Source organism: Pochonia chlamydosporia, chromosome 4 (assembly GCF_001653235.2).
Source record: "Pochonia chlamydosporia 170 chromosome 4, whole genome shotgun sequence".
NCBI classification, from domain to species: Eukaryota; Fungi; Ascomycota; class Sordariomycetes; order Hypocreales; family Clavicipitaceae; genus Pochonia; species Pochonia chlamydosporia.
In genome coordinates, this window is record NC_035793.1 from 3,047,899 (window position 1) to 3,064,115 (window position 16,217).

The 16,217-nt window shown below is 49.3% G+C and overlaps 5 protein-coding genes across 5 annotated transcripts; 2 read left to right on the plus strand and 3 right to left on the minus strand.

Moving 5' to 3' along the window:
- Positions 1–1,724: 1,724 nt before the first annotated feature.
- On the minus strand, positions 1,725–4,979 carry VFPPC_08341 (ankyrin repeat-containing protein; the record flags this gene model as incomplete). The annotated part of the gene is made up of 3 exons (XM_018287068.1): positions 1,725–3,057; positions 3,113–3,899; positions 3,971–4,979. 3 exons carry the CDS (start codon positions 4,977–4,979, stop codon positions 1,725–1,727), a joined length of 3,129 nt encoding a protein of 1,042 aa, XP_018143917.1.
- Positions 4,980–5,876: 897 nt separating this feature from the next.
- On the minus strand, positions 5,877–6,848 carry VFPPC_08342 (ahpC/TSA antioxidant enzyme domain-containing protein; the record flags this gene model as incomplete). The annotated part of the gene is made up of 2 exons (XM_018287069.1): positions 5,877–6,413; positions 6,486–6,848. The coding sequence occupies 2 exons, from the start codon at positions 6,846–6,848 to the stop codon at positions 5,877–5,879; spliced, it is 900 nt and encodes a 299-aa protein (XP_018143918.1).
- A 1,799-nt stretch (positions 6,849–8,647) lies between these two features.
- On the minus strand, positions 8,648–9,398 carry VFPPC_17825 (hypothetical protein; the record flags this gene model as incomplete). Its single annotated transcript, XM_022429503.1, has 2 exons — positions 8,648–9,029; positions 9,076–9,398. 2 exons carry the CDS (start codon positions 9,396–9,398, stop codon positions 8,648–8,650), a joined length of 705 nt encoding a protein of 234 aa, XP_022285443.1.
- A 543-nt stretch (positions 9,399–9,941) lies between these two features.
- On the plus strand, positions 9,942–12,508 carry VFPPC_08345 (prenyltransferase alpha subunit repeat protein; the record flags this gene model as incomplete). The annotated part of the gene is made up of 2 exons (XM_018287071.1): positions 9,942–10,481; positions 11,420–12,508. 2 exons carry the CDS (start codon positions 9,942–9,944, stop codon positions 12,506–12,508), a joined length of 1,629 nt encoding a protein of 542 aa, XP_018143921.1.
- A 546-nt stretch (positions 12,509–13,054) lies between these two features.
- Positions 13,055–15,977, plus strand: VFPPC_08346 (kinesin light chain 1; the record flags this gene model as incomplete). Its single annotated transcript, XM_018287072.1, has 2 exons — positions 13,055–13,850; positions 13,912–15,977. 2 exons carry the CDS (start codon positions 13,055–13,057, stop codon positions 15,975–15,977), a joined length of 2,862 nt encoding a protein of 953 aa, XP_018143922.1.
- Between the last annotated feature and the right edge of the window lie 240 nt (positions 15,978–16,217).

Genomic DNA, 16,217 nt, shown 5'->3' on the forward strand with positions numbered 1-16,217 from the left:
TTTCAAGAGAGACATAGACTTATCTTCTCTTCTATCCTGTATTTAATGCCTATAACGGTGGCAGCTGTTAAACAGCAAAGACCTAGAATCGCAACCTACCAATCCAACTATTTACACGCACAGCAGCACATACTCTGAAACCCTAACCCAGTACCTCTACGACGGGTTCCCATCTCTTGCTGCACAAAAACTTCATCGACGGCTACTTCCCCGGTATTGTTGTCACCTAGCCCAACTGGTCAGCGTCACGAGCGCTATCCATTGGACAAAACAGTCAGCAAGAGACGGCTCTGGCATGGTTCTGTGTGGCGCTCGTTCTGGCCATCGGAACAAGTGTGAGCGCATGCTTGTATAGTTCCGATTTGAAACTAGCATTGGGTGCGGGAACAAGAAGGTGCGCCCTCCCTGCACTTTTGAAATGTCAAGTGCTTGCACCACCTCTGCAGGTCTTTGTACCGTGTCTGCACCTCGCTGTACCCTGCCGGCATGGTACGTTGACCACCAGACCAGACCAGACCCCATAAAGTCAACTGGTCTGGTCAATACAACTGGGGCCGGGTCTGGCCGGACCGGGACCCACCAGACCCTCCGTCCCGGAATTAACATTGAGGGGGTTGTCCGTCACTTATACGGAGTACGGACATGGAGCACATGCATTCAATGTTCATGGCACCAGACCTGTCAAGTGGCCAAATGCTTGAACTTGGGCCGAGACCCCAGAAATCTTCATGTGTCCCAGGATCAATTCAATGATTCTTGTTCGGCTGTGTCTTCCCAAGGATTTCTCGGGGGCTTTTTGCTCACTAACTACTACTTCCCGCAGTCAATCACAACATGTATGCTTTACTCTCTGAGTGCAATGATCATGCACGCTCGGGCTCTACCCGACATCGAGCTTCTCACGAAGATTTAAGGGTCCGGCTAAAACTCTGGCCTCAGCGCTGCAATTCTCATTGCCAATCCGGCGGCGCTCACGCTGTCAATGCTACCGGACGCAAGAATTCAACTTTGGTACGAGTTGCCTGGGGAGATGCCCAGGTACTTACGTATGTAGCCACATGCAGGTACCGTCTGGTTGACGTCAACTGGTCTGGTGTTTCGTACCTTCAAGTGTGAAGCCTTAATGGGGAAAAACTGCACCATGTTCCCACGAGCATGCAGCCATGGACCAATTTTGATCAATTGATCGTCACTGTGGCTGCCATGCAGAATTGGAGAACTACGTCTACATTACCACTATGCCATTAAGCGGCACGATACATCGCACCCTATAACTTCAATGTTGCTACTGGATGGATCCGGCTTCGGATGGCTTGGATTGGAAATTATGTGCTCCATTACAGGCAACCTTAAATATTGCAAACACTACACTCGATCTGCGAAATATAATTAAGTCTACTTTCTTAATAGTTTACATGCCAAGTAAGATAACAAAAGGACGGTAAAATACTGTGCGTCTTTGCATGCCGTCAATGTTTCTTAGAGTTGTGGTACAATTCTTCTGGCCAAAAGCCCTTCAATGTTGACAACAACAGAGCAGGCACTGGAACTGTGCCTCACCACGCTACAACTCACAATGACCTCAAAGTGTGAGGGGCGGAATTCAACCCTGCATGATACCTTGTCACAAAACGAGCTTTCCTACTCTTCTACAAATTGCTCAACATCCATTGAGCAGCGGAATGACAGCAGAATAGCCTCATTTTGAGCCCATGCAAGTGGTTTCAGGCCACATCGCTATCCGTCGCCGGAAAATTGGCTCCTCTCTCCTGGAGGAGGTCAACGACGGGAATATGTCCCTCCTTAGATGCCCACATAAGAGCAGTCTGGCCCAAATCATGGTCGCTTGCTCCCAGATTCACCTTTTTGTCAAGGAGCAATCTCACTACCGCGAGATGTCCGTTCTTCGCGGCCCAGATCAGCGGCGTTCGTTTATGTGCAGGATCCTTCCCGTCGGGATTGGCCCCTTTACTCAGGAGGATCTTGACGAACTGTTCGTTACCAATCGATGCCGCATACGTAAGCGGCGTGTGACCTTGGCAGCCTATTTCCAAGTTGTACTTGGCCCCTCGGGCAACTAGCAGATCAGCTATGTCGTCCCATCTCCGCAAGGCCGCCATCAATAGTGGTGTCCAGCCAGTGCTGTCTCTTGAATCGATATCAGCGCCGTTATTAAGCAGAAGCGTGACGAATTCGATGTGACCTTTCTCAACGGCATATAATAATGGTGTTCTGCCCCGGCTGTCTCTGGCATTCAGGCGATTCCTACTGAGTATTTCGGGAGCAATGCTTGTCACGCCAAGTAATGCCACCAGGTGCAGACCAGTGAATCCCCGTGGAACACTTTCACTATACCCATGCTGTCTCGGGTGCTGCAAATCAGTGAAGAGTACCTGGACGGATGCCTCAACTTTTGCGTCGTCTTGGAGGAACCGGGTGATTGCTTGAGAGAGTTGCAAACTGCCGCCGGCACGCTGAGCGTGATAACCCCAGTTTCGGGTAGCATATCCATAGAAACGGTTGGACTCCAATCGCTGCTTGAGCTCCTCATTACTTATACAGTGGCCGCTTTCGAAAGCTGCAAACATCAGGTATGTGAGGCAAGTTTTCGCAATATCCGACTCAGAAGTCGAAAAGCACTGCTTTCTAGACAAATACTGCTGCGCCGTGTAGTGGATGAGACGTATTATAATGCCCCTTGCATCAACCACAACGAGTCCGGCGCACGTGGATATTATGTCTTCCAACGTTGGGAAGTCGCCAATATTCAGCTCGGATTTTCCGGGTTTCGTAGCAAGTGCTTCACAAACTTCCGATATGGCAAGAGGCCGCCTCGCATGCGTGAGCCAAGAAAGTACTTTCATTGCCAAAGTTCTGAGTCCTGGCTTTTGCCGCTCAATTCTATTCATTACTCGGCCGTAGTAGTTGTCGAGCACCTCGGCTTTATCCTCCCCACAATCCCGACCCTGTTCCTCGAAGTCCATGAGCTCAAACTCAATGTCGTTGGCACATATCTTGTCGCTTAACGACCCAAAATACAACTCGGCAAGGAGAAAGCTAGAGCATGCTGTCAGGAGAGAGCGTCCAGAGGGTACATTGACAGTTGACTTACATTCCGTCCGCAGCCTTCGGTATCGTCTGCTTAATCTTCTCTTGCAACTCTGTGTTGTTGTGAACAACCTTCCGAAGATCTCCCATTGCGCTTTCCACATATATACGTAGATCGTCCTCGCTTGCACGGAACTCTAGTGACGCACTTGGGTGGAAAAGACATGAGATCTGCATGAGAGGTCTGGAGGTGGTGAAGAGATTTATATTTCCTCGAGCCTGGATGCTGAATAACTCCGACAATAATGCTTTCAAGGACGTGTTGAACGGCAAGCACTCATCCAAGGCATCAACAACTATGAAAACTCTTGCGAGTAGCTGAACTTCGGCAAGCAGGGTGTCGGAAAGCTCTTGAGGTGTAGGCCGTGTGCGCCACCTGGTATGGTTGTCATAGAGAGATTTAACCGCCTCAGACAGCGGACTTCTGTTAAAAACCAGTTGCTTCAGTAGACATGCGAGCATATCTTCGACCGTTTTCTCTTCTTGAAAACTGCAGTATATGTATGCGATGCCGACATTTGAACTCTCTGCGTATTGGCTGCGCAGGTGATCGACGACCACGGAGCTCAACGTCGTCTTCCCTGCCCCAGGGCTGCCCCAGCAGAATAAAGTTCGTTTCTCCGTACGGAGCCATATCTGGAATCTTGAATCGGCAATAAACCATTCGAAGGTGCGAGGCTTTCGTCGCCGGAGGTGATCATTCTGCCTGCCACTATGATCCAATGTGGTCAGCCAATCGAGTATCAAGTTGCGCTCTTCTTCGGTCTCTCTTTTCGAGGTGTTCAGAAACCCTGTCAGCAGAGTCGTTAAATCCCCTATTCGGCAACCGAAAGAGCTTGGATTACGATGGCCCACTACTAACTTTCGAGAAGATATCTTGAACTTCTGTCCTCACCATCCCCTGTTTGATTCTCCCAAGACGGCAGATCATTCCGCCCATCTGCCCTCAGAACCAAAAGCAGCTGTCTCGCATATGCTGCAGCAACAAGTGCCGCGTACTTGTGCCACTCATCACTCTTGTGCGAGTCACAATAATCCGAAATACCCCGAATGACGAGACATGGAACATTATCCATTAGACCAGCAGCTTCCATCTCAAAACACAGGATGTCGCAGTTTCTTGCATATTCATCCCTCGCTTTTGCATCTCGCATAACTGAGTTTCCGGAGGCAATCCTTCCTTGGTGGACGGTGATTTGCCGCTGACTCTTGCGAGGATCACGCTTTCGCAACCGCTCCCGGTCGCACTTGACGCAACGATCTTCTTCCTCTCCTTGGTGCTCGTAATCACTATCAAACAGCCGATCCACGGCAGGACGCTCGTATCCGTCCATACCGTGTATTCGCCCAAGATGCGCGGAGACCTCATCTGTCTCGCTAGGGTCGTCCAGCGCTTGTTGGATCGTGGTAATAGCACTCAGTAGATTTTTCGGAGGTTTGTTCAAGTGCCCTGCCAGCTGAAAAACTCCTTGCGACAGCCGTTTCCCAACGTCGTATGATACAACGCCCCCATCTAGACCCTCCGGCACACTGACGACAACATCACCGAGACGGATATCTCTTCGTGTTGGAACGCCGCCACCGATCCCTACCATGAGGACGAATTTCAGCCGAGGAAAGGTTCTTCTCATGTCTTGAGCGACCGTCGCAGCTGAGCTGCTTCCTTTAACGCCAGGAGGCAGATGGCCAATGACAACGAAGTGGTTGCGGATGCGACCACATCTGTACTGATTATTGTCGCTATCCGCAATATTCTCAGGGGTTTCGAAAGACTTATCCAGCATACGATATGCGACGCCAACTTCCACTTGTTTGGCACATATCCAACCGGCTGTGTACTTCTCCACCGGAAACATCATAGTTTTGTCCATGAGTGAGATTGATGCAGGCGGACGCAAGATACTCCAAGGTTTTTGACGAGTTTTCAGCTCTTCTCAGGGGAAAACAAACGTATTAATAACTCATTAGTAGAACTTGGTTCGTTGATGTCCACTCGCGTCCATTCTATCGGCTTTCAAGAAGCGAGTAGCTTCAGCAGCGACTCAATCCGCACGATCCAACATAATTGTCTCCGTCTCCAGCACAACTCTTTATCACACAACACCAGGTTGCATCCAAATTCGCAACGCATTGTTCGTTTTGCATGCTCTGGCCCAAAGCACGCTTGTGATAATGCAGCCACGTCTGACGGTATCTTGCTGATTGGCAGCCTTGGCCTCTTCATCGATTCCAGACCACAATTGGAACGTGCTTGGAGCGTGCTTTTGCAGGGCTTTGCTATGGTGGTACTGCAGGGTGACAGGAAGGGATGTGTTGAGCGAATCGAAAGGGAAAGACCAAAGGTGGTCCAAACAAGGCAACCAACATCAGCCATGTGTCTCACATTCAAGCACAACTCTTTTCTTTTGGCATAGCCCCTGGGAGTTTGAAGAGCTGTGCAAAGTTCATGGAAGATTCATCCGAGAATGGCAACCTACTGGATACAGAGAGTGCTGTGGAGGAGTCTAAAACCACACCCTCTCTGCCACGCCTCGGTGTGGACTCGATATTTCAGAGTGCGGAACTGACCGGGAATTGGCTCCCATCTGTATAGCCTCGAATAACCGGACAAAACAAATGGCCCAATTTGAAAAGTGCGCATGACCATGTTCAATGTGCTAGCTGCGATACGAGGTCGACAAGATGAACACTCGCGTGGGCCAACCCCAGGCGAGCATAGTTTTTACAGGTCTGCCCTGTTTTGATGTGAAGTCTATGTACTCAGCATGTCATGGTCCCTTCTGCATCTGATACATTATTTCTCGGGCCTCACTGTGATCCCGAACCGTTCTCATGCGATGGCACCACGTCACACACTTGCGTTGTCCTGTGGCTCCGCCAGCCTCATTTTCTTCATCACTGTCCTTCTCCCGGATCTCCTTTTCCGCCAATGACCCCCCGGAGTTATCAATGTCAAACAGAAACTCTCCGCCAGATTGGAACAAGTTGCCTGATTTGAAGGCCAGTCCAGACGACAGGTCCTTGGCTGCTAGTCGGACGCCGTCCGCGAGCAGCACAACCAGGCTTCTCGTGATATACTCTGGTTTCGGCCCAAGTAAGAGTGTTTTCTTCATTCCAAGACGATCAAAAAGCACACCACTTGGGTCTGTATAGATGGGAAACTGCCAGTAGGTGGTACACCTGTACCCATCAATGAGTCTTGGGTCGCCGCAGCCGACGACAACGATAGATACTTTGGGCCTTAAGTCCTCTAATTTGATGATGTCCAAGGCATTCGAAAGATATTTCAAATAGTCCATACAAGCCTAGCGATACGTGCCATCAGCTTGTGCTCTCAAATTGGATCCAGAGCCTTGGGGAGAGGGGGGAAAGCATACACCACAGTAGAAATGGCGCACAAAAATGGCGAGAACTCTTTGGGTGATTCCTTCACCTTCGTAAAGAGTGTGAAAATGATGTTTTCCCCCAAATTCGTCGAGTACAATGTAGTCACGAATGTCTTGGAGCGTTTCTCCTGAAGGGGGCTCGTCATTGGTGAGCAGGATACCATCCCAGTCTGGGGGCTTTCGAGAGTCAGTCTGGCTTTGTTCAGCTTCTGTCGCTCCTCCACCAGTAGATCGTGAGGAATTCTTGTCGTCCCGTTCCTCGTTGTGTTTGGGTGCATCGTTTGGCGTCCTTGCAGCCGCCACCAAGGTGTCTGAAGACTGCGTCGAGGTAATTGGTTCAGTGGAGCCGGCCATTGTTGTATTGACGGTTGTTTAAGTGCTACCTGGATTTGTACAGTGTAAAAGAATAAAAATGAAAATACAAAAGTTGACAAAAGGTAGGATTGGGAGAGAAGAAAGGAGAAGTTGAGATACGGAGGCAAAATAGCTCAATGCCTCGATTACATAAAACCCCAGACCGGACAGCATCACTTGTTGGCACCAACTGGGTATTTTTGGCATTTACCAGGCTTGTTGAAGCAGGCTGGTGTCAACATTGAATTCAATTCCGCAGCTTTGGCCCCAACTTGGCCGGCCACTTGCGCATTTCGTCGGTGTTGGGGGGCAGTTGAGCAAAACCTGTGCCATGGTTAACCCTGCCCGCCTTGTTTTGCCACCAGACGCAATCGGACCTTATACACTGCGTCTGGTACTGTACTTCTCGGGAGTTTCCGTCAAGGTTGAAGACACGCCAGTGCCAGTCCAGCAAGCATGGTAATCGGAGTTACAGTAGACATACATGCCTGGTGCATGACGAATGGGCCAGACCGGACATGTAAACGCTGGGACGAATCAATTGATACCGAATTTGATGTAACCATGTTCAGAAGTTTGAGCAATGTCAATGGCAACTGAATTGAACCGTCCCTGTGGAACAGGCCACTGCCTAGCTATGGGTCAACATGCGGTTTTAAATGTCAAACTCCCCATGTCCTTTCGGGCAACACTTACTTTTAAAATGGCAGTCATGTATTATTCTGCCAGTGTCAAGGTTGCAAATTTTTCTCGGTCACACGACCTCGGAACCTTCCACCTCACAAACGAAGTCTTAGTGCCTAGATAGTTATGTTGGTTAGCATTAACACAACACTAGCTCTTATGCATAAAGATATACATGCTAGTAGTCTGGTGCTCCCACTTGAATGTATGAGAATGCGTCAAGTCCGTGTCAGACGATCTGTGTCAATCTTCATCCCACCCTTGGTCAAAATTTGAACGTCTTCAACGGGGGCACAGGATATACTTCCCGGTGGACGAGATTGATGATACCATGACAGGTCCTTCAAAAGGGGTGTTTTCAGAAGGACGATACCAAACTCTATCACCCGGATGGAAGCGAGTGGTAATTGACTATAAGTTGACCAAGGAGATCGCCAATGTAACTTTAATCGTGGACACACCTGTTCACATAGCTGGACAATTAGCCTCGGTTCACCAAGCTTTACGATAACTCCTGAACTCTCACTTTGTTTATTTCCAGTTAGTTAGAGCATTAATACCGCGACTTTGTTCGCAATTACACGCTCCTGTTCTGCTTTGAACCCATGGCAACAACTTTTTGATGAGCTGAACAATGCTGAATGGTACAATTGTCATTAGAGGTTCCGTGTACAGTCCCTTCAATTACATTCACTAACACAAGTAGAGTGAGAAGATTTGGGACGAGATGTGATCAGCTGGACTGCCTGGGCAAAAAGTTTACTTGCAGGTCTTCTTTAACGACTGACTGACTGCTCGACTGCTACATCACAACACGCAACTAAGAGCAACGCCGGATTCCAGCACCTCAGACAGCCTTGTAAAAGCTGAGCGCACAGTTGAGTTGCCAGGTGTGCTATTATTGGCACGATTACCCCTTATCCCTCCATAAAGCCAGAAGAGAAGCCAATTGGTCACGCGCACTAATCACCTGCCGCCCTACATGGAGGCTGGTGCAATTGCCTGAGCGGCTAAGCCTTTCCCCCAAGACGCATTGATGCCCGACGGAACTAGCAGTACCCATACAAGGTTAACTGCCTTTGCACCAGACTTGGACGGAGATTCCCTGAATCGATTCATTTGTTAAGATGGTGTGCTGGCTGTGCTGGAGAGGAGTGTAGTAACTGTAACGACCATAGAATGGATACTTCTCTCACAGGGGCAAAAGAGTACAAACCGTAGCGCCGACCATGAATAGTTCTACTGATCTTTGGCGATAGAACGTCAACATGGTCATCATCGGTGTCAGCACCGAGAGCAGTATCAATATCAGGCGAACGGGGATGCTCTGCACCAAGTAGCATGCAGTGATAGGGACTTCCAAAAAAAAGCCGCGAGTACGGCGATGGCGATGTGTGTAAGCCGTCTGAGAAGTGACCCTGAGTATAGATAGACATGTAAGTCGCTGCACCGGTTGTTTCCGGTGAACCTTTGGGCACAAGATCGTCAGTACAAACTCTGAAGCAATAAAAAGGGGGCGGGGTGGTTTGGACGAACATTGGGCTCACGGTTCTGAAACCTGTGTGAAAGCGAATCAAGCAATCCTGAACCATACTTTCCAGGGCATTCGCCGGCGCATCCTAGGAGGTTGACGGGCTCATCCTGTCGCAGTAGCTGGCTTGGACAACGGAAACATGGCCTGGATAGCATCTCTATCTGCCTGTTCAACAGGTACCATGGGTACTTTTCGCCTCGGAGATGAGGTTTTGCACATTTCAGGTGGTTGGGTTTCCCTATGTTGTTGGAACGTTGTGGAAAGTGGAAGACACGGTTGGAGTAAATGTTGCTCAATGGTTTTACCGGAGTCTTATGAACACGGCGTCTCATGCGTTTGCAAACAGCACAATTGCTACCGCTTTGAGAGATGCTGTTCTGCAGGTTAGAGAACAGTCGCCCTCTTCATGGATGGATTGGGCAGCGTGCATTCGCTTTGGAGTTTGAGCTAAAGAGCGAGGAACTACTAACTACTCATTACAAACACTATCGTTTTTTGGACTAACTAGTCTCTTGTAGTACGAGAAAGGCGGAGAGATTTTGTTACAATCGAGATCGAAATTGGAAGCTAGAAGCAGGTGCATCCAGGCTTCAACTTTTGCTCGCTGTGCTGCAGATTGATATGAACTTGCAGATTGGTACTACGTTTAATGAGATTTATGACAAATTCAGATTTTAGGCGTAGGATTGTTGGTTATTGATAAGAAAGTCGTAAGGTGCAAGTCCCAGTCAGGTCGCGATGTGTAGGCGCGGATCACATGAGGCTGGACTCAAGGCTGGCCTGGCCTGATATACGGGCCTAGCTGTTGGCTTCAATGTTTCTTCCTACAACACATCCGTAATTTTAAGGTCTTTACCATAGACTCTTTTGTCAAAATGTCTAGCTCTGTTGATCAATCTCAAGCACAAGCAAAAGCACCAGCTCCCCCTCCACCACCGCCTCCGCTGCCTCCCCCTCTCTCCAAGAATAAACAAACCAAGACGTCCAAATTATTCTTAAAAACGAGGAGCGCACCACCCGGCTGGGCTTATCAGTCGCCGAATCCGCCTCGATATGTCGACTTTTTTGAGCCTCGAACCGGTCCCTACTTTTTGTACGGCACACTAATGGACCCCAAAATGCTTACGGAGATCCTGGAATTACACCACGAGCCGACATTCCGACCCGCAAATGTGGTCGGATATGCGTGTAAACTTTGGGGCCAGTATCCTGCTGTAATCGATGGAGAAATGGACGCTCCTGTTAGTGGTGTTGTATACAACGTTGAAAGTGTTGATCATGCCAGCAAACTTGCTGCTTATGAAACCAAGAATTATCAAACAAAGCCGTGCATAATCAACTACACGGATGGGAAAGAACCCGAGACGGATCATGGTCATCTATTTATGTTTGCAGGAAACCCAAGTGACCTTGAGGTTGGGACCTTTGACTTGTCAGTGTGGCTAAGACGAGTTGGAAGATGAATGAAGAACTATTGCACGCGAAACGTCCGAGGAATGCAATCAACCTCGTGATGGAAGAGGATCATCATAGAGAGCTGTACACTAGCAACAGTCATGATAATTTTACGAGACGTATTTCTTCAGTCAAGGGCACATCTCACAGCTGGCCTGGTTCAAGAAGCGGCAACTGGCGGAGTTCATGGTGGGATTCCCAGCTCCATCTCTACCTACCTAGGGTAGTCTGGACACAGAGAGTCTGGTATTGACATTTCCTTCTCACCAACGGGCAGGAGCTGCCAGTTCTACGTGCGACCAACAAATTCCAGAGTGGATGTCAGATTCCTGGTTCGAATTGACGGTTTAGCGTCACCTGCCTGCATCAGATTGTTGAGTGCGACATCAATTGATGGAGGCAGCAACATTCGAACATTGAAGGCAGGAACAGAAGTGGGGCATCTTCAGAACAAACACAGACCAGTTGACCAAATTGACTTGACGTAACCAGAAGTTCAGAACCACACATGTAGGCAGCTTCCAATCTCGCACCCCGCCCGGAGCAAGCGACTCACTTCAACTCACACACAACAGGCTCGGCACTGCTTCAAGTTCGATTGTCGGACATAGTGCAACCAGTAGAGACAGCAATTCCATTTCGGAAACTCAAGAGCTGCAACCAGTAGAGACAGCAATTCCATTTCGGAAACTCAAGAGCTGCAACCAGTAGAGACAGCAATTCCATTTCGGAAACTCAAGAGCTGCGCAAGCCACTGGTCACTGTACCGGACGAGCCGTTGACATGGCAAGTGTAGGTGCCACCCATCAGTGTTTTAAATTCCCTTCCAACCTTTGCAAGAATAGCCAGAAAATAGTCAGTCCACGGTTGTTTATTGACTTGGGCATGACCTCCACAGCATGGCGTAGCTCGTTCCAGCCGACGGCGTACCGAAAAAGAACGACTCCAAGACCTTAAGAAGATCGAGATATACCACGACCTCGAGAACCAAATACGCACACAGGCAGCCTCGGGAGATTATAACCTCGCGCTCTTTCAACTCACCACCCAAATCCTTCACCTTAATCCCGAGTACTACACGATATGGAATATCCGACGCCAATGTCTGATCTCTAGCGTGCTAGCTGGATCGGCGGACAGACAAACATCGAATAGCCAAGACCAGGCTTCAGACGAGACCTCCTTGCAGTCCGAACTAAGCTTCACGATGCCACTGTTGATCAAGTTTCCCAAGTGTTACTGGATCTGGAAATTCCGATGGTGGATCTTATTACAAGCGATCCGTCGACTGTCGCTTCCCGCTGCATGTGCGATATGGGAGGCCGAACTCGGTCTAACCTCCAAGATGCTGGAGAGGGACCAACGCAACTTCCATGCCTGGGGCTACAGGAGATCGTTGGTGGACAAGCTTGAGAGTCCTGAGCTTCGCGGGAAGAGTCTAGCAGAAGATGAATTTGCCTATACAACTAGGATGATTAATCTTAATTTGTCCAACTTTTCCGCCTGGCACAATCGAAGTCAACTCATTTTGCGAGTCCTCGCGGAGCGGGACGCCGACGACGCGACGCGAGCTGCCTTCCTCGTGAAGGAGCTTGACATGGTGCGGGAGGGTCTGAACGTTGGTCCAGAAGATCAGAGTTTGTGGTACTACCACCAATTCCTGATATCGCAAATCGTCGATGACAGCAATCGACATACTATTGCACCGGCTTTGACAATAACTGAGAGGATCACCTACCTGAAACATGAGATAGAAGAGATCAAGGAGCTGCTGGAGGACTATAGTGACATCAAGTGGATTTACCAGGCTCTACTAGAATACACTTTACAATTGCGGCGGCTGGAACAACATTCGCCTCGGGATGACAGTGAGGCTAGTTGCTCACGGGCATGGGTGGATAAGCTGGTGGCTCTCGACCCTATGCGCAAGGGTAGGTGGGACGAGTTTGCTAGAGATAGTATAACGGACGACTTCAGTTCTACTTAACCCGGTAACTATCGCGCTCTGGATTATTATCCGGGTTATCTGGGAAAACATACTGTCAACAAGCCCGACACTAATATTGACGATGACGTAACTTCGCGCGAGTTGACGTCCACGTATCCCTGCGATGGAATCTTAGCAAAGCAACTAGGAATTGCGATTGCAGGGACCCGTGTTGCAACGCCTCTCACACAAGTTGACTTTGGATGCTGATAACAGTAGCCAGACTAAATACTTCCGCCTCTTTCGGAACCGGAAGCCAAAGTACTTTCATCTATATTTTCGGCGTAAAGTAAAACAAACACCTAAGTTTACAGTTAGTTGCTAAGAAAGTGAGGCTGTTATTTCACCCATGTTCCCTCCCCAAGGAGCTGCCACTCAGCCTCACGTGTTTTGGAACTAATCATGTCTGTCGGCAAGGAAGCATCATGTCAGCGCTGCGCCCGCACCTGCATCCAACACAAACGTGTCTCAATCGGCCATTTTTGCCGCAGACCAATGCTTCAGACTCGACGATGCAGTTAAACAAGGCGCATAGGAGTGCTGGTCATGCGTCTACTTCAACTTCAAGACGGGTTCCTCAGCTTGACAGATGATCTCATACAGAACATCCCACCGTACGCGATATTATCTCATACATGGGGCCAAGACAAAGCCGAAGTCCATTTTGACGACATCAAAAGCGGCGTCCAGCTGCAAGCCGTTGCCAGCCACCATGGAGAGAAGCAACTTGGCTACCGAAAAATCCAATTTTGTGGTCTTCAAGCCGTGGCCAGCGGGCTGCGGTTCTTCTGGGTCGACACATGTTGTATTGACAAGTCGAACAGCGCAGAGCTTTCTGAGGCGATTAATTCCATGTTTCGATGGTACATGAATGCAGAGGAATGTTATGTCTACTTATCTGACGTTTCGACAGAGAATTGTCGCAAAATAGACAAGTTCTCATTACCGTGGATGGAGGCGTTCCGCAAAAGCAGATGGTTCACACGCGGCTGGACCTTGCAGGAGTTGCTCGCTCCATCTTCAGTCACGTTCTTTTCTGTGGAAGGTCACAAGCTCGGCGACAAGAAGTCATTGGAGCGAGAGATACATGAAATTAGTGCGATTGCTATCACAGCTCTCCGTGGCAGGAAGCTGTCCGAGTTCACAATTCTTGAACGGATAAGATGGTCCGACTCGCGTACTACCACGCGCGAGGAAGACTTGGCATACTGCCTACTGGGCTTACTGGACGTTAGCATGCCGCCGATATATGGCGAAGAAAAGAGTAAGGCTTTTGCTCGGCTGTATGAGGCGGTTGAAAATCGGTGGGGCGAACCGTTGCTCACTCCCTACACACACGGAGGTTAGTGATACCTTGCCGTCCTTTCTCCCGTCTACTACTATTTGAAACTGAAGTCGTTTAGTTCGACGAAAGACTCATTTCATAGTACCGCTTGAAAGGAACCAAGGCTTTATTGGTAGAGAGGACACTCTTGCCAAACTGATAGACAAAATTCGCCCAAACTCAAGGACGAACAGCTGCCAGAAGACGGCTCTCGAAGGCCTCGGGGGCATTGGTAAGACGCAGATCGCTCTTGAGGCTGCATATCGTCTCCGTGACATGGACGCCGAGTGCTCAGTTTTCTGGATCCCGGCCGTAACACTGGCCACGTTCGAGAACGCCTGCTTCGATATTGGCAGAGCGCTGGCGCTGCCAGGAGTTGACAACGACAAATTTGACATCAAGACGCTCATCAAGTCTGCGCTAAGCCAGGATGACATGGGCAGTTGGCTACTAGTTGTTGATAACGCCGACAATGCCAATCTTGTAGCTGGCGAAAGCGACGGTCCGTCGTTGGCGGATTACATGCCGTCGAGCCCAAAAGGGTCCATTTTGTTTACCACGCGAAACCACGCTGTTCCGACCCGACTGGGCATTCGGAAGAACGAAATAATGCATTTGTCTGAGATGACTGAAGAAGAAGCCCGACACATGTTGCAAAACGATCTGGACGAGAGTCAATTACTCCATGATGAGAGCACCAAAGCACTGCTGGAACTTTTGACACATCTGCCTTTGGCAATTAAACAAGCGTCCTCGTTTATGGCTGAAAACGGCATATCCACAAAACGGTACCTGGAGCACTGCGTTTCGTCAGACAAGAACCAGATCAAACTCCTTGGTGAAGACTTTGGAGATCAGGGTCGGTACCCAGACATTGCGAATCCAATAGCGACCACTTGGCTCATTTCATTTACCCAAATTGCCGAACGAAACCCCATCGCCGTCCACTATCTCAAGTTCATATGCTTCTTAGCGGAACGCGACATCCCCATATCCCTACTGCCTCCTGCGAATGACGAGGTCGATCGCGACAAGGCAATAGGCGTTTTAAAGGCATACGCATTTGTAACGGAGCGAGAAGATTCGCTGTCCTTGGACATTCATCGCCTTGTTCGTTTGGCAACACGTAACTGGATCAAGGACGAATGGACAGAATTGAGTAACAGCGTCATCCGCCATCTGTCCCGTGTATACCCATTCCCCCGGCACGAGAACAGACACGTATGGCTGAGATACATGCCTCACGCACGAGAAGTATTAAGCATTCATACGTCGACAGCCAAGATGGCCGAATGGCAACTACTTCACAATGTTGCAGAGAGCTATATGATGACGGGAAAGTACAAACAGTCAGAACACATGTACCGGCAGGCATGGGAACTAGGCAGGATGCACTTGGGACACGAGCATCGCACGACCCTAGCCAGCATCAATAATTTGGCCATCGTTTTATACAGCAGGGGTAAATACAGCGAAGCAGAACAGCTACACAGGCAGACACTGAAACTAAGGCGCAAGATCCTGGGACGAGAACACCCAGATACACTAAACAGCATGAACAACCTAGCCCTCGTTCTCGACAACCAGCAGAAGCACATTGAGTCTGAAACCATGCACCGACAGACACTAGACCTCCGCAAAAGGGTTTTAGGCGGCCAGCACCCCAAAACACTTTGCAGTATTAATGGTTTGGCGCTGGCCCTAAACAACCAAGGCAGATACAAGGAGTCGGAACAGTTGCAACGTCACGCGTTACAAGGCTTAAAAACTGTCTTGGGAGATCACGCTTCTTTCACGCTCGACAGCATGAATAACCTGGCGCTTGCGCTTGATAGACAGGGGAAATACGAACAGGCAGAACAACTGAATCAGCAGACGTTGCTGGTAAGACAGGAAGTCCTGGGGAGAGAGCATCCCCGCACCCTTGAGAGCATGCATAATCTGGCAGAGGTGTTTCGACATAAGGGGAATTACTCGCGGGCGGAGGAGTTGCATCGGCGGGCGTTGACTTTGCGGGAGAGGGTGCTTGGGAGGCAGCATCCGAAAACTGTTCAGAGTAGGCGGAATCTTTTGCATTGTTTGGAGTATAGTGGTGCGGAGGGGAAATCCTCGACTGAGGCTGGTGTTGAGAGTGTGGGAGAGTAAAGATATCTGCTATTTGGTTGTTTACATGTATATATGGGCATGTAAAACACTGTTGGGAATGTATAATGACTCACACAGCGTAGTAGATGGTGTATATAACGATCCCATCCATGCTGTTCACATGCTGTAAACGTACATATGGACCTGAAGCTGGTTGGACGAGCCGCCACTGCATGCGAGAGAGTCCGAACACGAAATAAAGGTCGGAAACAGTGGTTCTATCACATAATTCGCTCAGTA